The sequence below is a fragment of the Dicentrarchus labrax genome, unplaced genomic scaffold (genome assembly GCF_905237075.1).
Source record: "Dicentrarchus labrax unplaced genomic scaffold, dlabrax2021, whole genome shotgun sequence".
Taxonomy (NCBI): domain Eukaryota; kingdom Metazoa; phylum Chordata; class Actinopteri; family Moronidae; genus Dicentrarchus; species Dicentrarchus labrax.
Window position 1 is genome coordinate 32785385 of NW_026136721.1, and position 25756 is coordinate 32811140.

The following is a 25756-nucleotide window of genomic DNA, read 5'->3' on the forward strand; positions in this document are numbered from 1 at the left end:
CATTGTATTCATAAATACAGAAGAAAATTATAGTAAGTATTCTGGTGTCACACTAAATTCTCTTGTTTTGTGTATGTTGTGTTGATGGTCACTGTTGTCCCACAATTGAATGCAAACTGAAAGAGAATGAGCTTCGAATGGCCATGAAATTATTAAAAACTGATGGCAGACTGTAGTAAGACATCTACAAAAACAAGCAAGACAAGTAAGCCAAGCTGCAGTGTTCAGGTGCTCAGGCTGTCTGTGGGCCAAGGGCAAAAAAAACCACAGGGTACCAGTCGCATGTGGTGGGGCACCAGAAAGTCGTCATATATTTATGGTGAAACAGGTCCAAACCCAGTTGTTTTATTATGAGAAACACAGGATGGAAAACTCCATAGTCGAGCTCCAATCACATAGACAGCATGACGGGGAGATGAAAAGACCTAAACAATGAGAGGGAGTTGGAGTGGAGAGCAAGGAGGACAGGAGATGACAGAAGGAAGGAAGAGGAGAAAATTGAATTGAAAAAGCGAGGAAGATATTAGAGTGAAAAAGAGATGGGAGAAGGAAAATGGTGGGCGTAAAAAGACAGAGATGGAGGAAGAGACAGCGAGACAAATGAGAGGATGTTTTCCTCTACAGCGTTCAGTGAGATCTCAGAGCAGTCTGATACAAGAAATAAAAGGTTTCCTTTTTGCAATTGTCATAGTTTTTGGCTATTATTCCAGTCAAATATGATACCAACTTCATACATGAGATCATCTAGTCTATACTTTTCCAGATATAATATAATCATAGTACTCAATATATTTGGAAACAAAATAAAATAAGAAAATTTGTCTTGGCTCACAGTTGTTGCATAAAAGACAGACGTCTTGTAAACTGAGCGCCCTATCCGACACAGACAGGTGAAATGTTGTCTCCTCTGGCATGTTGCAAAGTAATAGTTTTAACCTAGGGGTCGGGACCACCACTAGGGGTCGCCAATGCTTTACGGAGGGTCGCAAAGCCTTCTTGATTTTAAGAAGTGTAAGAAACCTTTAAACATATATACATGGTAGGCTTATATCATCTTAGCGTTTCGTTAATTACTGTGAACAAACCTGTTACTTTTAATGTTAATGGTAAGATTATTATTTAAGACCCTGAACACAAGCTATATTCACAGAGCCTTCAGTCTCTGCCAAACAACCTCGCCACCTGCATTAGAAGAAAACATTGAATTTGTCAAAAAAAAGAAGCCTATGAAGTATATATGATTGTTAAAATAAAGAAAATACGTATTATGTATTTTCTTTATTTTAACAATCAAGATGAAGAATTTTATAAATAGTTCCTAAAAATATCAGGAAGACGAAAATATTCACAGGGAATAACTCTCTAGAACTTCCTCCATATTGCTTGTTTTTGGGTTTATTGTACAGTTTATCAGTTGGTGGTCGTCAGTTTATTCAGTGATAGAAAATCAGTCAGATGCCACTTAATCCTACACACTTGTCTTTTAAATAAACTTCACAAAGATTGGATTTATTGATAATTTTTTACTTACCAATTGTATAAATTACATTATATTGTACAGGTATACCTAAAAAGTACAGTATACTGCTGGTTTGCCACTGCCACACAGCTAAAGAAACAAATTATCTGTTATATTCTCTCTTCTACTCTTTATATTCTGTTCTAAAACTGTCTGCAGTACGCATGTTAATCTTTATAGATTTTAAACTTTTTAGATAGTCTTCTATAAAATATTACTCACCATGGAGGAGTACCTTGATTTCAGCCTTGTTTTACATCCCCACTGCAATGTATAGACCACATACATAAAGTGCAGTTTAATTCAAAGTAAAGATAAAAGTGAGGTACATCTAACTTTTAAGTTCATGTGCATCCAAATATGGCTATAATTGATTTTAAGCAGAGCTCTCCTGAGAAGGTTGTTTCAAGGTTTATGTGTCTGACTCATAAATGCAGAGTTACTGGAGACGTGAGGGCTACAAAACATTTCCCTTTCCTCAGAACAGGTTACAGTAAATTAAATGGAAACTAGATGTAGAGACTAAAGGGTTATGGAAAAGACATGAAAAGAAACCACAGGTAGCTGATAGCTTTGCACTGGTACTTGTAAGTGTGACTTTTCATTGCAAAGCAAAAATCACACAAATTAACAAACTTCTGCATAGGCAATGTTTTATTCCCTTCACGATGTGGATGATGGCTCGGAATTATTTTAAAGGCATACTGTAGGACTTTATACTAGTTAAAACATATTTATTCTCTCAGAACCTGCTGAGGTTAAACTTTTTATGGATGAAGATACAAAAATATCCTAAATATTTATAGTATTTACATATTTGAGGGAATGAGTTCTACATGCTGCGTGGTAATATTGTCCATATTTTAGGCTTTGATCCAATGGAATGGGTTGTTTATGCAGTTCTATGAGACTTGGGGAGAGTTGGGCTAGACATACCTGACTTGTTCTCTCTTTTGCAAAGGGCACAGGACCAGTGTATAAAGTTGCAGATTGCAACCAACTGAAATAAATCGCCTCGACCAAGTAGGTAGGAGAAATTACAGTGACCGCGAAACTCACACAAAAAACATGAAAGGCCCTATTTAGAGCTAAAAGATGGCGATTAGATGTAAAAAAACAGGACAGGGTCATCTTCTTTGATGTGGTGTGCTGCGGAGGTGCCAGGACTTGCGACGCCAACAAACTGGGCAAGCTGGTGAGGGAGGCCAGCATGGTGGTAGTGATGCAATTGGACAGTGTGGAGGTGTGACAGAGAAGCAGATGATGAGATGAGTTATATGGACAACCCCTCTCACTCATTCAGCTACAGACTCATCCAGCCATGTGCCTCAAAGCACTTAGGGGCTCAATTGTGCCATCAGCACTTCTACCTCCACTGATTGTGACTCTACAAACTCAAATCACATCACAGATTTTGCACATTTCCATACTTATAAGTATACTATATTGCATGTCTTATTCTATTTTATTTACTGCATATATTGTATATATTATTCCTATTTTATCTTTCTGTATTTAATTGTATTTTATTGTATTGCATATTTTATTGTATTTTGTTAGTTTTTCTTTATTCTTTGTACTAAATTCCCTTGTGCTGCTGTGTCCATTTGAATTTCCCTTCAATACATGTACATCTTACCTTTAACATGGCAGCCTCAGTGGAAAAGGGACTCGCTGCCCCTGGAGATAAAAACGGCTCATTCTACGGTAATGAAAGCACAACTATTATTATTTCCAGATGAATTTACGTCAGGTGAGTATATCGTCCTGTTACCCACTGGACCTTTAAGATAAAGTGTTTGCAGAAAACTACTGGTATGGGAGCTCATAAAGCAGCTTAGTGGACAGAAGCAGACAGGAGACTAAGTGGAACTCAGAGTCACAGAGACAAGTAAACTAAACAAAATGAAACTCAGTGTATACAATTGCGACCAGAGCTGTGTCTGTCACAGTAAATCAGAGTCATCCTGCATCACGGTCGCTGACCTCTACTGTAACTGTGAAGGTGTTTGTTCAAGGGAGGAATTCAGGGACAGAGCAAGACTTGTATTCAAAGGGCTGGAACCATATTACCAGTCAAAACCTTGACATTGCATGATTCTGCAAAAGCCGGATTATGTTCAATGACAATGATTTTGAAAGGTCAGCACCAAAGAATGGCACCTAAAGTATGGTAAAGGTCAAGGAAAGATCACTGTCATAGTAATTAACCTATGATTAGACAACTAAAACACTATTTGATGTTCCACTTTGCTGAATGAACGGCGTACATATTTTTGATTTAACACATAAGATGTGTGCAGCAATATCATCCAATATGAATGCAAGTCATACTGCCTGGGCTGACGTAAAAGGAAGGGAGATAAATACAGCAGAGATAAATCATCTTTATGCATAACGGATCCTCAGAATATTTTGGCTTTATATGTGTGTGTATTCATCTCTATATAGTAAAACCATCTTCCTAAAAGCCTTCCATCCACTTGTGTTTTTTTACAAGAGCTCAGAGATCAGGCTCTCAAGAAGAATATATATTTAAGTCTTTGTGTAACACACTCAGTATTTTAGAGGGAGTCAGTCTCAAGTCAAGTGGAATTAAAAATAGGAATGAAGTGTTTTTGTGTGCGTATATTGTGTATAACTACACTCTCACATGTGCTGCTCCTCTGTAATTAGCTTTCCAGTTCATAGAGGTAGCTTTCAGCTTTTAAATTATTTATTACTTTCAACTGTTTCTCACGCAATTACACATACAGAGAGCAAGAGACACTGCAGAAACAAACAGTACACACTCTAAATTGTATCATTAGAGACACACACACACACACACACACACACACACACACACACACACACACACACACACTGCTGACTCCCCCGGTCTCCCCCACCATCTGTCTTATCTTCTTCCATGTTGAGTTTTCACAGATGGGACCCAAAGGTGTCACACAGAACTGGGAGAGGATACAACTCCGCAATAAAAAAAACAAAAAGCTGGTAAAGATGTGGAGAGACAAAAAGGAGCAGAGAGACAGAGACACACACGGAACAAAAGGCTATGTGATTGAGGGACAGGCAGTATTATAAAAGTTTTATATTCATACAACAAGGTACCAGATGGATTGTGAATACTTTGACATGTGGAGTTGCCTGGAGGAACACATATTCAGCCTCACCTACATCACTCTGAAATGTACTATTACAATAGTTACAGTGAATATTTTCCCCACAGTGATTTTTATTACTGCAACTCACAGCTGCACTAGGCAAGATGTTCAAGGAAAAGTACACCTGTTTTTTATTAACCTATATGGGCGGATTTTACCAATTCATGTTAACATTACATAATTTATCCTGGTTTATTGTATATCTTTTGTTAAAAACAAAACCTAAAACCTGAAATTAAACCTTCTTCTATATTGTATGCTAAATTGTTAAACCCTCCAAAATAGTTCTATTATTATTGTTAGGGTGAGTGACCTAAAAATAGTGATTAGAGCAACACACCATAAATAATGTTTTTGAAATATTCTGTATCTACTTTACAAATGAGACACCGTTTATTAATCCTATTTGACAACAGGAAACTCTAGTGTCACTATCTACACTTCTTCAGCTACAAGAAGTGCCAAATCTCAACATACGACTTGAAAGATACCCACCCCCATGATTTACTCCTCTGCTCTTACAGTGAACTGATCAGCTCAACAAACTCCAGATCAGATGAACAAAGACACAAAAAGTCACATCTGCAACCAAGTCATGCAACATCCTGAACCTGCCAGGCCAGCTGTTAATGATAACAATGCATACATACACAATATAGTTGGAAGCCAATGTGGAGGAAGTGTGGACTAACTTGGAACATCTGGAGGACAAAAACACTAAAGAGCAATGATTGCAGACTCAGATGAAATAAACAGCACTTTGTGCCAAACAGGCATCTTCTGTTAAGAAGATCTATAGTAATACCTCCTTTGAAGATTGGAAGATCACTGGCTAAACTTACAAGCCCTCTGGTGCTTGAAGACTCGCCTTCCTCAATAATGAGTGCTGATGTGCTTTTTAAGCAATGCACTCAACACTGTGTTCTCATTTTGAATCATCTTCAGTAGTCATAGCACAAAAGAAAGCCTCTGAAGTTTTCTAACTTTTAAGTTGCTGTTGAATTCCCTATTATTGGACTATTGGATGAATTACCATGAAACTTTGTACAGACATTCATAGTTCTTAAATTATGCATACTAATGACTTTTCCCCTGGTGCCACCATCAGGTTGATATGGTTTTTGACAAAATGTCTCCACAACTTTTAGATGGAATGGCATGAAATTTGGTACAGACATCAATGCCCCCCTCAGGATAAATTGTAATAACTTTGGCAATACTCTGACTCCTCATTTAACACTACCATGAGGTCAAAATTTCAGTCTGTGCAATACTTTGGTTTATGATATCAGCAAAACTAATAACATTCCCATCAGCCTCAGCTGTACTTACTGTTTAGTGTTGGCAAATGTTTGCACACTAAAGACTAAGATAGTGAACAATAAATATTACCTGCTAAAGATCAGCATGTTAGCATTTTGCTTAAAGCATATGTTGCTCCTAAGCAGATCCAGCCTCATAAAGCCTCTGGCAAGGCTGTAGACTCTTGTTCCATGTAACATATTTCATTGCATATAGTTTTTCTCCCCTAAACCAGTCAGATCAGAGTTCCCTTTCAACATATAAAGCTTTTCTGATGAGCCATTAACAACAGAAAATAAAAATGTTTGCCAGAGGGACTGATGATCAGCAAGGCTAACACTAAACTGTTAGTGTTTCAATACATGTTCCACTGTAATGTATGTCGCTCTTTTTGTCAAACCCTGATGATGTAACTGCACCAGTACAGCTGATCAGTACATAGGAGAATGACCACAAGTAGTTTGTGTTTTGAATGATTTCATTTACTGAGAAAATTAAGCAACAATGGAAACACCCATTCTGAGGAAAAGCTGCAGTGCAGGCAGAGGTCAAGCTCACCTTGGTTATACAAATCACTATAAGTGTTTTATATGTATATATATATACATATATAGTGTGTTATATGTAAAAGAGTACTGCTAAAGCACACAGCATATCCCTGGTCACATTTTGTGGGGTGAGCAGTGATCCACTCCCTTCACATTACAGGTTTGGGCAACCACAAACTAAAGCAAACAGCATTAAAATCACATTTACAAGTGCTGCTCAGCTGTGAAGGACCAGCTTTTCACCTCGTGCCCCCGCTTTTTGGGGTAGTTGTTTGTATTATTCATTGGACTCTTTTCAGGAATATGTGTGAGGTTTTATGCCTTTCTGGACCAGAGTTTCAAGTCTGGCACAAGCACTGAACTCTTGAACTTGTGTGCTGAGTAAAGCTGCCAAGATAAAGATGTCTAAATTCCAATGGGATTTTACTGAGGTTGCAACTAATGCTTTGCATGCAGTGATTGATTGTTTTGAATTTTATTTTACAGCACAGATTTCTTTTGGGTGAAAAAGTAACTTAAACTTATATTGCCAACTCAGGTTCATAGAGGAAGACACACACACACACACAAACACACACACAGTCCCACATCAGTCGCATTGTGTTATTAAGTTAAGTTGAAGGAGGTCTCAAGGTCTACCCCTCATAGCAAAAAATACAGGTTTTGTCAAGCAATATTATACTCTGTGTGTGTTTATACCACGTGGCTGTGTGTTCATCATTGTGTGTGTATATCTAATTTAAACCAGCTGTTTTCTTTTTCCACCAATAGTTCTTATTGAGAGTATTTCAGAAATCACTTTGTTACGACATCATATATCATCTCTCTCGTGTGTTTTTGTAAATGCATGCTCATAAACTATAAACAATACAAAACTAAACAAAAAATAAACAGTACAGAGATTTTTGGAACAGACTGGAATAAAGACCAGCTGTGTTTATCAATTGCTGTTGAACTGACAGGTGTAGAGTTAGTAGAACTCCCCTTCACTCTTATCATCACATACTTGACCTATATTTAACACTAGAGCCAAAACCTAATCCTGATTTGAATCTTTACCTTTGGCCCCAGTCCATCTCTTAAACATAGTCTGATTAACACACTATTGGACCCTACTGATCCCCCAAACCACTAGACTAAAATAGGCCCAGAAATTCAGAGTCGACCTCACTCAGAATGGCATGGAATTCAAATTGTGACCTGACCTGTATCTGTAGCACCACTCAGTAAACCCAAACCCAAACCCACTGGGTGAGACTACTATGGAGCAAAGCAGCAGTGATTAACACTCTTTTATATGGTTTAGGCATGCACTGTAATAATATTACTCAAAACTCCAAGTATCCTGTATCATTGTAAAAATATTGCATACACATAGGCACACAGATTGTTAATGGCATAGCTAAAATGTGCTAATATGCGTCTTTGGATGTTTTTCCTCATCTTTCTAGCGTTAATACGTTTTGCTTTCACTGTAGAAATACAAGCCCCTACCACACATAGAGACTTCACTCTTATTCATGTGTCTTTGTACCTGTAGCATGTGCTTGGCCGACTGCTCACCAAGCTGAGCGGGCTGTCAGGGAGCAAAACAAGCAAAACACAGCCAAAGCTGAGTGAGTGAAAGGAGGAAGGTCTGGGTGATGGATAGCTACATAGAGGAGAGGGAGGGCTGTGAAAGTAGGTTAAAGACAGATCGTGGGAAATTTGGGAGAATAACAACAGAGAGAGATAGACTAAGACATGATTCACCAAAAATATACTGTTGTCAAGGGGGAAAATAACGGAAAATAACTGTAACTTTGGTTAGGGCCTACCCCCCAGAAACCTATCAGAATAAGTCTGGTATGTGGATGGACTTGGATTCAGTGTTTCCAGGTTGCTCACACTCTACTGAAGCACTCTTCAGGAATTCACAAAGGCAGCGAGTTGGTGAATTGCAGCTTTTAACAAATAGTCTTTATGAGGCTGTGTGCTTGCCGTATAATTAGCTGCTTTTACCATCACAGCCACCCTTCCAAATAGGTTTCAACCAATCAAAGTGCTGAGAACAAGTGGGCTCAAGGCCAAGACCACTAAAAAGGAGACAGTGACTTTGTTCCACAAGTCTGCTTATCAAATGGAATTCCCCCCTCAGATGGCCTTACACTATATCATCAAGTGATAGTTTCGGGGTGTCTGGTGTTTTTTCCTGATGATTTTCTCAGTCTACCTCCAAACTGCAATTCCTGATTTACTACATTCCCCAGATTGCCTCTGAGATACTCAGAGGAAGTTGTGGCCTTCATCTTTAGGATCTTTGGTTTAGGCCATGGATATGATAATAAAACTAGTGACCATGCTCCAAAATGGCATCCTATTCATTCCACTGAAAGTCACTTTAGCCTAAAAACAGCTCAAATGTTATTGGACCTATTGGATTAAATATTGATCATAAAAAGAGCTATTTCAACGTGATTGTGATGCTTAGAAAAATGTATTCTTTTCTGTCTTCTTCTGTATTTCTTTTTCTTTTGTAATGATTGAATATGTAAAAAAGGCTTTTTGGACCAGTGTGAGTCATGTGATCTTGGAATATCCCTGTGGCCATGATGCCAAAATGTCCTCACAGCCAAGACCTTCGGAGCTTTATTCAGGCTGAGAAAAATGTACAAAATGAAAACTACTTTCAGGTTGTGGGTAAAGCAAGAGGACAGGGACAGCCTCATCTGTGTCACTTGGTCCATTTTAATGTCTGCTTTGGACAACTGAGTACTGACAACAAGATACAGATACATCACCTCACAACCTTACATCATATCACTCTCTCTCTCTATACATACATGTATGTAGTTACCACAAATTACATTATGCCAATTGTAATTGTAAGAGAAAGATAATTATTTGATGCTACAATGTTTTGTGGTCTATTGAGGCTAGTGCTAGTGGAGAAACTGCATGTTCCTTTTGTTTTAAGACCTCCATGTGCTGTGTGTTTAATCTCTCTCTAATGCACGCTATGTTACCTCACCCAATGGATGTTTCCCACTTTTTCTTCTCTTCCCAACCTAAACATGTTAAATGCTGATGAACAATATATCCCATATTTTGCCTCTAGATCCCCCTCAGTCTCGCACACAGGAGAATTAAATAATTTTCTCTGCGTACATGCACGCGCCCTCTGGCAGACTGAGCCTCTGGGTACCCAGGACGCCCAGATGTCAGATCCGGAAATGTCTGCTGAACTCACTGCAAGTACATCTGGAAAAGAACTGTTCTTTTTTTAGAGTGGATTGTTCCTCGAAGGAGGATGTTAAGTACAGTGAGTGATAACTTTAATTAAAAAAAAGAAATTTTGTATGAAAGGAACAAAGACTGATCTGTATCTTTTTTTAACTGTATCTCTACAAGTTTTTTTTCTACTAGGGATCTTCTTTTCATCTTCTTAGCCAAATTATCTTGACAACGGAAGATTTTCTTTACACACCGAATAAGAATCAGACGAGTGTGGAGATGACAGGTCTGACAGCAATGCAAAAGAAGCTTCTACGGCGTGATTTAATAACCACAGTGTGAGTTTATGAGAGGTAATATAATGTTGTTATTTTTTGGCATGCAGAGATGGAAGGCACTGGACAAATTGAAGAAAAAGTAGTTGTTACTGTCCAGAATCTGAGTCATGGACACAGTAAAGTAAAACGTGGACTGAAGAGAGAGAGAGAGAGAGAGAGAGAGAGAGAGAGAGAGAGAGAGAGAGAGAAGGAGTTGGGAGGTAAAGGGGAAGTTGACCTGAATTTCTGTATTTCTGTTTGGGTGGTGAGAGTTCCCTCATGCCGCCTTTAGCTCTCTGTTATAAAACGTATGGATGGAGGTACAGCAGTCTTGACTCCCTTAAGTAAGAGTGATGGATGTGGGGTTATGGAGGGAGGGATGGAGGGGGAGGAGAGGGGAGTACAGGAGGAAAAAAGCAAGAAGAAAAGGGGGGGAGGGGGCATAATGAGGGAGAAAGACTGACTCTTGATGTTCTTTGATGAGAGAGGGAGTAAAGGTGTGTGTGTGTGTGTGTGTGTGGAAAGAGAGAGAGGGGGAGGGAGAGAGAGGGAGGGAAAGAGCGTGCATGGAGAGAGAGAGAGAGAGAGAGAGAGAGAGAGAGAGAGAGAGAGGGGTTGCTCCTGCAGTTCCTCCTCTTAGTCTTACACCAGCAGTCTGTGTTTTTCCTCCTGCGCTGTGGTGAAGCTCCATCAGGTAAGAAAAGCGACCAGGCACGATGTGACAACGACTTTATGACAACCCGTCTCTGCACGGCGACTCTGCATAATAAACCTCGGGAGGTTTAAAGCATAAAAAAAGGAGTAGAAGAAGAAAAGAAAAAAAGACCCGGCGGCGCGGTTGCGTGCATGCAGAGACGTGCAAGACTGAAGAAGTTATTCACAAGTCGCCAACTCAGCACCAGTTTTTGGAAAAGTTACCCCTGACATCACCGTGCGCGTTCTTACGCACCGGCTCACTGACACGTTTCAAGTGCATGGCGTTTGTGTGTGTGTGTGTGTGTGTGTGTGTGTTAAATTCTGCGTTATGACTTGTGTGTGTGTGTGGTTTATCCGGAGTGCAGTTGCATGCCAAACTGATGCTCTGGCGTTGTAGACGTGGCTTCTTAAATTGATTCATTATGACTGTTGCATGTGTGTTGCGGTTGGGTTGGTATCAGGCAGTGTGTGTTCAGTTTATTAGCGGCGTGTTCATTCATGATCATATGGGGTGAAATTGTGCACACAACTCTGATGGTGTCCTGCTGGTTTTTGGGAATGGGGAGGGGTGAGGGTTGATGAGGTAACCTGAGGTTATAGTACATTTGGCATCATTTTAGCTCCTGTCACACAGAGGTGTCAGGAAATAGGCTGTTTGGTTGAAGGTTCCCAAATGCTTACACAAACTTTATGGAATCTGTTTTCAGGAAATACACTGTATTCTAAACACAAGTCAGTTAGTTGGAAGCTTTTCTAGCCTAACCCACAATGGACCTACATTTAGTCAGTAGGCCTACAGTAGACAAAAGGTGTTCATGGCGAGCGATGGACAGAAAATTCCAAAATGCTGACCTGCCTGTGGGAAAGTGATTTTTTCAATGGCAGTCCAGGAAACTGATGTAAGAAGTATTTAAAGTGACAAAAACATGACTTACACTGATGGAGTACGGGTGAATTCCATTTTATAAAGTGCATGTCTTGGTACCGGACTATAAGTCATTCAGTTTTACGAGCATTTTTTAACCTTTTTATTGTAAGTTATATCGAGCAATCTTTGCTATAAAGCTTCCTGCCAACAGGGTGGTTGGTTTTGACGCACATTGTCACTTGCTGTGAGTTTCCTTTAAAGGAAGTGTGTAGGATTTAGTGCCATCTAGTGGCGTAGATTCCGATTGCAACTCACTTGCTTCACCGTGCCTTTCCAAGTCCAGTTTTTGTCCATTCTGAGCTTCAACATGACAGACTCCACGGAAGACAACCTTATTTTCAGGCGATTATACACTAATGGAAACATACCTATGAATATTATATTCAATTTCTGCCACCTGAAAATAAGAATTGTTGTGCGTTCCCTTAGAAAGAGCTATTTTTATCTACAGAGGGAGCATGTCCTCTTTCACGGAGGCCACAGACCAAGAAGCCACTTTGTTGTTGCTGCCATTCATCAAGTAGCCTAGATGAAAAAAAATCTGAATTAAAAGGAAGAATCTGAACTAACTTTTCAAACATGTTGTGTAAGTGAGTATAAATGTATCCCCTGATGTCTGGCTGGCTATGATAGTAAAGCAGATTCAGATAATGTCCTTTAGGATTATATTTTACTATCAGTTGGATAAAAATATCGCGGCAGAGCTCCAGTCATTTCATTTCTCACAGTCATGCTCCATCCATCATCTCAAATCCAGTTAACATTCATCTGTCACTGTAAAAACCCCTGGGAATCTCTCTGTTATCCGTCTCATCTTTCTCTCTCCTGTTGATGTTTTTCTTAGTCTTCTCTCTCATCTGCCATTTGTTTTTCTTCTCTCTTCCCCGTTTTGCCTTTCCGAGGATTTCTGTTACTCATGTGTGGATTTCAGAAGCTAAATGAGGATGGATGGCAAGAAGACAGATAAAAAAGAAATACATATACTGTAGACTGAAAAAGACAAAGGAAGGTGCGATGGAAGGAAACTTAGATGATGAAGAATCATTCATGCACAAAGAAGATTTCAGGACACCTTGATGAATTACACAGCAGGATTTATTTGGCTCGATCGAGGAGAATATGGTTCAGCAGTACAGTGTAACACAGTGCAGTGCCAACCCAATTCTGAAGGTTCTCATTTGTCAGGGGATATTAACCCAGATCCACAATGACTACAAGCATTCCAATTATGATCAAAATTTACACTGGTAAATATGTGTGAAGATCTAATTTGAGAATGGTTCAAAACAAGGTCTAAGCCTATCTAGCTCACCCTGAATCACCCAAGATGCCACCTAGAACCCTGCACTACTTTTACAAGGAAAAGAAAAGACAGCCAGTCTGCCCCTGAGTAATAACAAATCTCATTCTTCAGGGAAAACATGGTACAGCTTGGCCCTGTGTCACTGCAGCTATGCTGTGACATAAACAAGAATCCCAGGGACCCAGAACACTAACTGACTCTAGTCGCTATTGGACCTGGATGCCTCCATTGTGATGCTGTGACCTCTTAGACCATAGACCTGTATGCTTGTGTGAGACCCTCCATCTTAAAAGATACATAAGGACAAAAAAATCATTCACAGAAGGGAATAATAAGAATGGAGAACACAGAATAGACAGCTAGGATTTCTCCTGCAGTTGTTTTATCTCATGGTTTTGATTGTATGGTCCTCAAATTCCACTTTCATCAGCGTTGTTTCCCACAGCACCTGGCAGCTGTTTTCAGCAAATAAGCTCTGATAAACCCAGTACTTCACCAGCTCCAAAGAGCAGACACAGAGAGTTAGAGACTAGCTGTTTAACATATGGAGCATACCATCTGAATACTTAGATATTTCCCTCAGTAGCTGGTGAAACTCAAAACTGAGATAAAAGGAAATAAAAACTGGATTTATATTTTTCAGGTGACCAGAAATCCAACATCAAAAGAATGCTAACGTTACTATGAACTAAATGTGAAATTAGGAAACTCTTTGTATAATCTCTATGACATGTCATGTTTTTTGAGTTCCTCTGCCCCTGTGTGGTAGGGCTATCGTAATAACTGTAATATGGAAATACTGCACTATTGAGAAGCCAACCACAGGGGAAGGAAAAACACCGCCACAACAATGCAACTTCATTGATTTGATGTGGTTATTTTCTTGTTGTTCTGGCCACCTGGAAACTTTAAGTCCAATATTCACTATTCTTTTAGTATATTTTAATAAATAATACAGATTTTAACACCAAAACAAAGTCTATAAATAAATAGTATTGTAAAAATGATTAAAAAATACTAAAACATATTTAATACTTCATGAGCCTGTTGAGTTTTATGCCACATCATGGTCTTGTGTAGAGTAAAACAGAGTAAAACTTCCAGGGTTGGTGGCTCCAGCCCCCCCAGGAAACATGTGCACTCAGTTTACCAGTGCCATATGTTTTGTGTTATGTAATTTTACATAGTCACACAGAACTACTATACATGTCTTTGTAACCTTAGATTTTCATTTAACAAAGTCTTGTTATTGCTAAATACGACTGGAGGCTTTCAAGGTTGTCAAATAAGGAAATTCATTTTCTTTCAAGTTGTGTATCAGAGACAACTATATAAAGGAATGTGTGAGTTGATCTCACAAAAGAACAGAAGATATATGCCAAGGGTGTCCTTGGAAAGGTGTTTAAAAGCATTTCTTGCTTTGAGTGCATGCAGACAGACTGAAATCTCTGCTGATGTTTTCACATCCTATCGAGTCCAGGTGTGTATGTGTGTATGTATGGAAGGCCATGCAACTCCCTCCTTTGTTTTCAAATCTAAAATAGCTTTTCTCCTGGGATTTCCAAATCCAGATCCTCTGGATCCCATATGAGAACTTCAGGGTCACAAGACAATCTGTCATCTGTGGCTTTGACCTTCATACCAAAGTTTTGTTTTATGTCCTTGAAAGCTTAAGGAAGGTTAAAGGGAAAATAGCCCCTCATATATTGTAGCATGTCATGAGTCACTTATGTTCAGTGTATGCCAAAACTTACTTAACGCTTTTTAGCAATTTACTTTTTGGTACAGTTTCCACTTACACAGTCTTTTCTACATTTCACAGAAGCCTTTCAACAGCTGCCAGAGATTAGGTGTGGAGGACTTATGTTTAGCAAAGATTGAAATGTTGATAGTGAGCTAACTGGGTTGTGAACATTGGGACATATCCATGACTTTGGCTGCACCCCATATTCAAACCACAACGTGTCTTGGCCGCATTGCATTCTAGTCTATTGAGACAACTGACACTGGAAGGTCTCGTCCAAAAAAACAGTTTTGCATCTTGATTCTAACGGGACTGCCAGCATTTTCAACACTAGAAATAACCCTCAAACTCTTCAGTTACTATCATCAGTATATCTTGACACTTGGCCAGTTCTTCACTGGAATGTAGAAAATACACAAATCAACAAAACTGACCCAAAAATTTTGGTTTTGGGTGGATCTTTTTTATAGCTTGTTGGACCTTTCAGAAATTCCTCCGTCGAAGAAAGTAAGCAAGAGCCTCACTGTAAAAATAATGTATCATGACAGAATTTAGTTTCATAAGTCTTCCTTTGCCATGACTTCATATGGATATACACTTCAACATCAAGCTCTGCCTAGCTATAACTTTTCCACTCTCTTTCCTCTTTGTTTCATTCCACTCCCAGGTTGTGACAGTCATGTTGGCGGTGTGTTTGAGGCTGCTTTTGCTCCTTCCCCTGGTTTGCTGTGTCCCCTCCCCCTCCAGGCCTCCTTCCAGACTCTGCAGGCGGTGCTGCGACCACCACTCAGAGCCGCCAGCAGCCACGGCCCAATATCAGATGCCTGAGGTCCGCACTATCATCAACATGACCATCCTCAAAGGTACCGGAACGGGATTCGTTTTTGATTATTTGCTTGACTTGAAGTTAGCTGGTACTTACTGTCGATTTGGCAGTTGCTCAGTTTTCCAGTTTTTGTTCTGATTCTTGCAGGATGTAACAGGATGTACGGTATTTTGTGGTTGTGTGTTCAGTTACTGAACACACAGTGTGTTACTATCTCTTCTTCAAGCTACATCCTTAATTGGATCACAGCTTCTGATTTTCCAGATGGCAGTGTGTCTGGCAAGGCTACTATTTAATCAGAAGAGTAATCACGTATATTGTCGTGGAACAGTGCTGCTGAAGTGTAACCATGAAATGATGGAATTGAGACAAAAATGAAACTGTCTTTGAAAAGGAAATTAGACACTCCTCTGGTTTGAACAACCTGGAATCACTTAAAAAATCAACGACTCTTCAACATTTTTTGAAAAACCCAGACCAATAACAGCTACTTTAATGGCATTTGACAGTCAATGCATATCAACATATATATTCATGTAAGCCATGAAATTAACAGAAGAGCTGGTAGGAATGAAAGCGTGCCTTTTTTAGTCTAAAATCTATTTTACAAAGCAAATAAAAAAAAACAATTTGACAACTCCAAAATGGCTTTAATAGAACAGAACCCGACAAGACTAAAACACATTTTTCCCCGGCCTGACTTGAGCCCTAGGACCAGGTCTTTAGAAACTAGGACCTGTGTGGACCCATGAAGACCTCTACTTGTTAATACACATGATTGACTTACAGTCCTGTCACAGTCAAATCTGTTACTGTTTGTATGAGATGATAATTGTGTGTTTGTGCATTTGTGTGGCCTTATTTGTCTTTGCAAATGTATGTTTAGGCCCTGAGAAAACAGAAAAAGATCAAACAAAAATCTGACACAAGAAACTAGATTAAAAATACAAGGATTTTCGAATATTCATGAAACACACAATCACAGCTGGAGAGGGATTTGTGAGAACATGTGTGTCTAATATCAGAGCCTTTGCGGCCAACTCGACCAGAGCAGTCCAAACGATCACATCACCCTGCTGTTTTATCTGCTGGTCCTTTGATAACTGGACATGCCAAGTCTGTTCTGACCCGCGATCAACCCCCAAACCAATCCAACTGTTGAACCACAAAAAGAAAAATCTTCCTCTTTCTTGTTTTGCACATACATGTTGAAACATTGCATGGATGCACACAGTTTTAGACAATTACGGCCCTTTTATACTGCAGAAGAACCCATAACTTTTCCATTGAAGAAATCCAAGTTAGAATTTGATGTCTTGGACCAAGTGTATTGCCAAAGTATTGCTTAAATTGCAATACAAACTAACTATACAGTATCAAAACTGGCTGCTTAACACAATGTGGACATGTACAGTATGTAGTTATGATCGACGATGCTCGGTTGAAATGTTGTTTGGCATTTAGGTCAAAGTTTTCATTGGTAGGAAGCCAGTTAGGCATCGTGTTTTTGTTGCAAGAAAACTGGAAAAAATGGCCGTGGAATTCTTGTGGTCCTATTTTTTTCGTTCAAGGACTTAGACAATTTGAATGGAAATTGAAAATTTGATTTTAAATGGGATATATTGGACCAGGTGAGAAGTTGCATTTATGTCTCATATTATTGCTCTTGTGTACAAAATGTGTGTGTGTGTGTGTGTGTGTGTGTGTGTGTGTGTTTGGAGGAGGGGGGGTGGGGTTAATAAGATTATAAAAGGTACCAGAGCTGCCCTTTCAGTGGCAGAGGTACAGAGGTCATAGCAGCAAGACTCACTTTTCAAGAGGTCCTTGATCAGATCTTCCACGATGAAGAAGCTGTGAGTGATTTGGAGGTGGATGTGTCAGAGCAAGGAGATAACATAGAGGGGAACTCTGATAACAGCCAATCTGATGAAGATGCCTCTGAGGGAGAGGAGCAGGCAGCAAAGGGATGTTTATGTCAAAAAAACAATGCCATCTGTTGGTCAAGTTTCAGGCAGGATGGCAGCGGAAAATGTCATTCAAATGACTCCAGGACCCACAAGATTGGCCACCTCTTATGCATCACTATTAATAAAATATATTTAAATCATTATGGCTGTTATGTTTTCATGTCTTCGGTAAAACAGGACATGATATAGTGTGATATAGCTGTTTTATCTCCAAAAACGAGGATCTAGAACCTAAAAAATACACTCTCATGCCATCTAGAATCATAAATTAAGGATTAATAATGAATTTATCAATGTAAGATAGGCTATTTACATATTCTAAATAGATCTGTAGTTCAAAATATGGTATAGACACTTTTTATGAGGACTTTCTTGGACCGGGTCAAATTTGGGTTAAGGGTTAACGAAGTTAGTATTCCCCAAAGCTGTCATAATCTGGATTGACACATTTTTAGAATGTATAGACATATTTTCTCTTCATTTACTTTTTGTAAAGAAACAGATCGTCACCTTTTGTCTTCCTTGGTTCTTACCTATGGATGTCCCACATTTGGATATTTTGAGTAAGGGGAGCAGTTACGCGGTGGGGAAGTGCAGAAAATCTCCAGCTAATTTGGAAGCAGACGAGGCAGGTCGGGGATGAGCAAGAGCAGTAACAATTTAAAATATATTTTCCTTTCAGTTGTACTTCAGGACATGATCAAACATCCCAAATTAATATCTAAAAGTGTGCATTAGTATCTACACTGTAAACATGTATATTAAATACATTATTAAAGCCCACCTCCACTCAAAAATATGTTTTTCTTGTTCCTACAGTTGGATGTTTGAGATTCACTGTGCAGAATCAGCACACATACACTGAGAATGGACTTTACAGTGGCGTAGGAGACAACAAACATTATTGTTCCAAGCAGTCTATATGAATATATTGTAATACATGTCTAGAGGGTATCTTTAAAGAGAAAGGGTGGTCAGAATGGGCATGGGGTTGTTATTTGATTTCAGGATAAAGGATGAGCCCCATATATGGCCATCTGGTTTAGAGGTGCTGCTAATTTGCTGTTTGCTGTAACTCTCTTCAGGGCTCTTTGTGTGGACCCTAGTCACAGCTGGACAGACCAGGGGCAGACCAGTGAACATCTGTCTAGAGGATCATTGGTGTTTACCATAGGTCTCCAGGAAGTGTTGGGTCAAGGTTAGCAAGGGCATTGCTGTGGCTTCTTCCTGTGTGATTTACCCAACCTAAAGGTGTTTAACTCATGACAGCATCAGGAAATGCACAAAGAAATCTAGGTAAAACAAAATCCTAAAGACAGCATAGCAAGATTTATTCGTAGACCTAAATAAATTCATATTTATAGATATTTTGTAGCTTGACAGCCATGGAGTTTTAAAAAAAGTTTCCTTAGCCCAACCAGTATACTTCAACTGAATGTGAAAATCACTGAAACTGTCACTATCAGTCCTCCAACTATCATAGGATGTTTGTTTCTCAGTTATTATTCTTAGTTCATCATTCAGGAACTGTTTGCGTAGCTAACCTTTTCTTATTACAGCTGCTTCATAGTGATATGGCAATAAAGTCCTTTAAGCAGTGTTACTTGATTTTATAGCAAAGAGGTTTTTGTGTACTTGGAACAATAGCAACACTCAAAATGTTCACTTAACCAGCAACATTTCAAACAGGAGTGGTGACAGCAGGACGTACATAAGCTCATTAATCATTTTCAGACCTTGCTGTCAAGTCGCATATCATTTTAAAATCCAGACAAACAGTGTTGGGTTGATACACATGTAACATGATACAAGATGGAAGCAGGAGCTTCCTTCCAATAGAGCTAAGGGGCCAACACATCCAACTAACTATTTTAACATACATGTGAAGCAAAGTATATGAATTAAATGTTTGTATGTAGAGACGGGTAACAGTAAACCCTTGAATAAACAAGTGGACCTAAGGAATTCAGATGGTTGATGGTTTGAAAATGATGTGGGTCATACAGTATGCTATGGCCTTCACAGTCAACAGATATTAGCCCAATTGAACACCTATGGGAGATTTTGGATCGGCATGTTAGACCATGCTCCTCACCACCACCATCACAATCCTGTCTCCTAAAAATTATGTTTGTATATTACTAAATCATTTTTAGAATTATGTTGGGGTTACACTGAAATACCAGGATTATGTTTACAGACAACGTTTTTTAAAACACTACATTTATGTAGCACAGTGGAGTCGCAAGGAGATGGTTCGTGTGGGTGGAGGGCGTACAAAGGACAAGACTGGCACACCACAGTCCAGCTTCACGTCCAGAATCCTGCAACAAAAGCACTGGTAAAGGTTAGGAAATATCTGGTTGTATATTGGGTTAAATGTTAATAAAAAATTGTACTTCTCAAGTCATAGTGGATACTATTGCAAGAGTGCCTATTTTGGTGGAAAACAAATTAAATACATTGTCAGATGCCATACATTGCCTCTGATCACTCAATCCCTAAACACCAATATCTCTGGTCATTATATATCTCAGAAACGTCAACTTTACATGAGCTAAGACAAACAGCCTCATAAATTGTATCTTTAGGTCATTTCTGTCTGTTGACCGTGAAGTTTATATACTGTTTTGTTAACACCTTGTCATTTAAACCAAACTTTAGTTGTCTCATATAAGGAGATAGGATTTGTTAAGGAAAAACCTCTCAATAACATTTCAACTCATATTCTCTTTTTCCCAGCCTGCTGCTGGGAAGATTTCCTGACTTTCCAAACTTACTTTTAACCCCTGTCTTTCTTTTTTGATGCCCTTTGCCATTACATGATCTTTTCTGTTATAGTCGTTTCCACAGTAGAGGTCAATCAAGGTCATAGATTACATAAAAAAATGTGTTTTGACTCATCATTTAAAACTCCTGGCACCTGATCATAGTTCCTATTTTTCAGGAAGACCCCCCCTTACACATATCTGTTAAAACATTTTGTCTCATAGTCCACGAGGAGTACAAAATAAAGAGCAGCATTGGTTTAAAGAAAATGCTTAAGATTTATAAGTAGGATTTGGAATGTCAGATGTGAAAACCTTGCTGCAATTTATTTCCATTTCTGGATTTGTAACCATTATGAAAGACAGAAAAAGCTTAATGGCATAGTGTGCATGTCAAAATGAGCGGCCTGTTTTTCAACAAGAGTTTGATCAAGTCTTGGGCCTGTGTTTTCCTCAGTAAGAGCTGCAATTTGGTAAATGGCAAGTTTACTTACATAAATCAGGAATATTCTTAAAAAGTTGTCTAATACAGCCAGATACAATCATGTAGTCTGGGCCGGTCTTGACTCTTAGTGAGTTGAATGAGGACTAACTGACAAAAATCTATATCATCTATCTAAATCGATATCAGTTTTATCTCAGCAACATCTAATTGTTCCTCTTTGAAAAAAAAACAAAAACAAAACATTTATTAAGAGCTACATTATAAAGCAGCCACAACAAACTTTCATTTTTTGTAGATTCTGGCCACCCCGTGGTAAATGAAGCAGGAGTGTTTCCACTGCCTTGTTTAATGGATTTCAAGGGGACTGCAACTGCAGCAATCTGACCCGCTGGCATTGTGCAAGTAGCTTTTTATTGTAGCTGCTTGAGATGGAGCTAGTTTTATATACATCCTGAGGGTCATAAGACAAATCTGGAGAGGTGTGAGATGATTAATGGGGCAGGAAAGAAGACAAACATTAATTATATAGTATTAATTTTTTCCCCTAAACTTTGTTATAATCTGTGAAGTACTGGATAATTTTATCTCTTGAGCAGCTATTTAAATGAAACCTTTAGAGTTAGGTCTAGAGGGGAAATATCTCTTTGATAGAACTGCAGGCATGACAAGGGGCCCCAAGCAGACACTGCTTTTTTTGTCTAAGGTCAGAAGCCAAAAAGTTTATGAACCACTGATATGATCTTCAACAATGTGTTGTATATTTTATAATCTTGTTTTTTAATGTGAAACGTTAATCTGAAACCTAACATGTAACTGTAATAGTAAAGTACGTGAAATACAATATTTCTCTCTGCTGTAGAACTAGAAGTAGCATTAAGTGGAAAGTAACTCAAAATTGTTCTTGAGTCCTTGAGTGTAGTTATTTTCCACCACTTAAGTTAAATACAAAAGAAAGAAGTCTAGATTATCTTTCTGATGTTTCTGCCTGCACCACTCACCTGTGTTTCTTCTTGTCCACCCAGGTGATAAAGGAGACAAAGGCGACAAGGGTACACCTGGCAAACCTGGCGTAGAGGGGCCTGTCGGCTTCCGAGGACCCATGGGCCCTAAAGGCAGCAAAGGCCAGGCAGGTGCCCCTGGAGACGCCTGCAAGATCCCTCACTCTTCGTTCTCGGTGGGACGTCGCAAATCCCTGCACAGTGTGGACTACTACCAGGCGCTGGTGTTCGACACGGTGTTCGTCAACATCCACGAGCACTTCAACATGTTCAAGGGCAAGTTCTACTGCTACGTGCCGGGGATCTACTTCTTCAACATTAACATCCACACCTGGAACTTTAAGGAGACCTACCTCCACCTGATGCACAATGACAAGGAGCAGGTGATCCTCTACGCTCAGCCCAGTGAGAGGTCTATCATGCAGAGCCAGAGTGTCATGCTGAATCTGGCTCTAAATGATGAGGTGTGGGTTCGACTCTACAAGAGGGAGAGGGAGAACGCCATTTACAGTGACGACGTGGATGTTTACATCACCTTTAATGGATACCTGGTGGCACCTAGCATCCAGTGAAAATGGTTGAGAGGGAATAATGAGAGGAGTGGCAGAATCTCTGGGTCGGATTATTTGGTCTTTGTGCCACGGATACTGCTTTATGCCAAGAAAGGTGAACTAGACCAAGGACATTACAAGTTTGGTGCTTATTAATTATTCCTTTCAGCCTGGAAGGGAACATACTGTGCTTTCTAAAATGAGGACTGCCCAAAATATATTAGAATCAAACGGAGCAATAAAAACAGAAAGGTAGCAGAGCACACAATTAGGAAAGAATGTTGAATTACTTCCTTTGCACTAGAAATACCCTTTTTGTACAAAGTAAATATTTTTTCCTACTTCTGTGCTGTGCTACTTTCACCTCTTGGATCACTACTTTCAGGGACACAAGTTGTATCACTCATCAGGAGTCGTAAATCTGTGCAATCAATCATGTATTCGTACCATGGTGCTTCTTAACAGGTATGTAAGTAGTAGTACCAGTTTCTGTCTTATTAAAATGTGTTTGGACAGACTGCTGTCATACCTTTAACAAATGTTGCCTTTGTGCCTTTAAGAAGAACACTTAGATTCAAAGGGTTAGTTCACAGAAATTGCAAAAATATTGAAAGCCAAAAGGCTCACATTTCATCTCAGATTCTCTGAGATTTAAAGTATTGTTTACGCCACCAGGCATTTATCGTTCTAATTGCCACCAGGCATTTAATAAGCACTACTAAGCATTTGTAAACGCTTCCTAGAAGAATGGAGGCTGTTATAGCAGCACATTAACTCCCATTGTCTGAGTTTGAGATGCTCGGTAATCACATATTTCTAAGATTCTCAGGTGTCACATACTTTTGACCACATGGTGTATAGATTGGTTATACGCAATGGTTAGAAACGTATCTTCTGTCAGCAGTATCTGTTGTCCAGTCGGCTATACAGAAGTAATGTTGGTGCAAGAGGTCAAAATAAGACATTTTAATTTATTGATATAAATTAGTATTTTAGAATGATCATTTAACATTTGTTCCTTGGACCACATTACTATTATGTTGCTGCTCTTTTTAACTGGCTCCTTGTCAGTTCATAGCTCATCGTGCTGCTGCCAGTGTTGATGACCACATTTTGGATCAGTTCTGATTATCGACTGGTCTTTTTGGAATGATTCTGTCTGTGCTAAAGTCCTCTTCATGTAGGTCTTTTCTTTCTATTTTGAAAATGAATTGAATTGACAAGTTGGGTGAACTATTTTTTGAACACATGAAGAACTCCAAAGCCTGGTAGTGCATGTTGCAAGTTTGACGTGAGGATGCTCCTACTGTATTTGTCCTTCATGAGTTCAGGTGTGAGAAAAAGCTGGTATTGACTGATTGTCTGCATGGCTTGCAGTTCAGGTTTTATTTTATAGTTAAGAAGTTCGATGGCAACATACATAGTCTAAAACAACAAATTAAACAATTAATCCTTCCTGTGTTACATACAGATATCACTGTCTACATTTTTCACTGGGACTATTTTCTACTAAGAAGATTCTTGAGTGGAACCTCTAAAACCCCAATTAAATAAAGCCAAAATCATTTGTATAGCTAGGGTTAAGGCGGGAAAAACTTTTTTTGTTATTTTTTGTGAACTGACCCTTTAAACACATATATCCCAACATATCAAAATGAAACATAAGGGTGCTTCATTACTAAATGCGGGAACGCATTATGGTTTTGACAATTAATATACAAATACTTAAAACTGCAGAGCAGTTTATGTAAATAGCTGTATTATAGCTGTCTTTATAGCCAAAATCTGTGCTACCACTCATGCTGTTGGGGCTGGACTGTGTATGTGTGTGTTTGTACTTGTAAACAGTATTTCTTCCTTCACTAACCAAGTCTCTCTTTGTTCTGTATCACTGAGCAACATTTGACACTTGATTATGAAAAATTAAACATTTTCAGAATTTCACATGAAATCAAGAGCCTGTATATTCAATTAAGATGCCAAAATGTACCTTGTTTTCACACACATATCCTCACATTACTGCAGTGAATTTTTCATCACCCTTCTACTTTTTTTTTTTTTTCTACAAATGACACCATTCATCTTAAGACTTGGCTCTCAATTAAGTCGTTCAATGAGGGAAATGTATATAAGATTTAACCCCCAATATTGGCCAACTCTCCAAAATAAACAAACTAGCAAACAAAAACCCATCTCAAACTCTTGGAGACAGCGGATGGCTCCGCAGCATGCCAGCTCCATCTGTTTGGCCATATCTCTCCCATTAGCTGTAATTCCGTCCTCAGGGAGGCTTTGCTAGAGGAAAAGCAGACTGCAGCGTTGTAAATACTTTAAGCCTTGAGTGGAGATCTGAAAAGCTCTATTGGGAAACAAAGCAGGACATCTGAACAGTTTCCTGGATCGTCAGGCCAGACCAGTGGAGGCTGTTCCAACATGCACAGGAGTCAAGTTGTGGGTTAAAGGAACACTGTAGATTTAGTTCACTTAAGGTGTGCAATTTGACCTAGTTTAGGTTTGTCTAACTTAGTTTTGCTATAAAAGGCAGAAGAGTTACACACTTCAAGTGTGAGGGAACATAAATTAACTATATTAAATTTTAGCAGGTAACAAAAAATAAACTTTGAAACCAAAATGGTAGAAAATAAAAACAAAAATGCATTAAGGCCAGATAAACATAATACATTATAGCTTAACATGACAAAAATGATAACACTTTTTGGAAAACAAGTGTGTTGCCCAAACCCTTTAAACACATTATTGGTGCTCACTTTGTTGCCCATTAAAAATAACAACATGCTGCACTTTAACTAAGTACATTCACAGTCAGTCCAGACCAGCCTAATTAACTCAACTTTCACAAGACTGTTGAAAACTAACCTGCCAGTTGAGGCAGTTTCACCTAATCCTATTCAACTATAAACAATCAAGTGCTGTAAATTCTCTTTCAATTATCCCTGCTGAGTGTTAAACAAGCTAACAAAGTGAATAGTAGAATATCAATACAGTCATGGTTTCTCACAAGCATTTAAATGAATGGTATTTATCCTATTTTGACCAGTATGAGTTGATTTCTACTGCTAGACCTTGGAGTAACATCCACCAGAAATCTGTCAAGTGGTGTCTACTTTTCTGTCCACTGACACCTTTGGCAAAGCCATTCCTATCTTTAACCCTTAGTTCTATAGCTAAATTATTTCCACTTTATGGCAAGGTATTTTATTACAATTCTGTAATAATTTGTATATTTTCCTGTCAGATGAATCCTTTACCAGTAACCATGAGGATCCCGAGGTGCCCAATTTCATACTCTCAGTGGCACTTTAGTAAGTACACTTGTACAGTTTAATTCAGTCCAGTACAACACTCCGGCCATAACATTCTGTCCCTGAAGCTCTTAATGTTCAGTTTTTTGTGACATTGTGTGTCAATGTGTAAATTCAATTATATATGTATTATTGATGTCA

The 25756-nt window shown here is 38.9% G+C and overlaps 1 protein-coding gene across 1 annotated transcript; it reads left to right on the forward strand.

Annotated features, from left to right (window-relative positions):
• Positions 1 to 10615: 10615 nt before the first annotated feature.
• On the forward strand, positions 10616 to 24243 carry c1qtnf6b (C1q and TNF related 6b). The gene is made up of 3 exons (XM_051384414.1): positions 10616 to 10760; positions 15405 to 15600; positions 21766 to 24243. The coding sequence occupies exons 2-3, from the start codon at positions 15417 to 15419 to the stop codon at positions 22311 to 22313; spliced, it is 732 nt and encodes a 243-aa protein (XP_051240374.1). The 5' UTR covers positions 10616 to 10760; positions 15405 to 15416; the 3' UTR covers positions 22314 to 24243.
• The last annotated feature ends 1513 nt before the right edge of the window (positions 24244 to 25756 follow it).

Excerpts from the sequence above, each read along its gene's own strand:
- c1qtnf6b (XM_051384414.1), top strand. The coding sequence starts at position 15,417 with ATGTTGGCGGTGTGTTTGAGGCTGCTTTTGCTCCTTCCCCTGGTTTGC. Across the intron at positions 15,601-21,765 it reads CAACATGACCATCCTCAAAG|GTGATAAAGGAGACAAAGGC; the intron begins GTACCGGAACGG and ends TTGTCCACCCAG.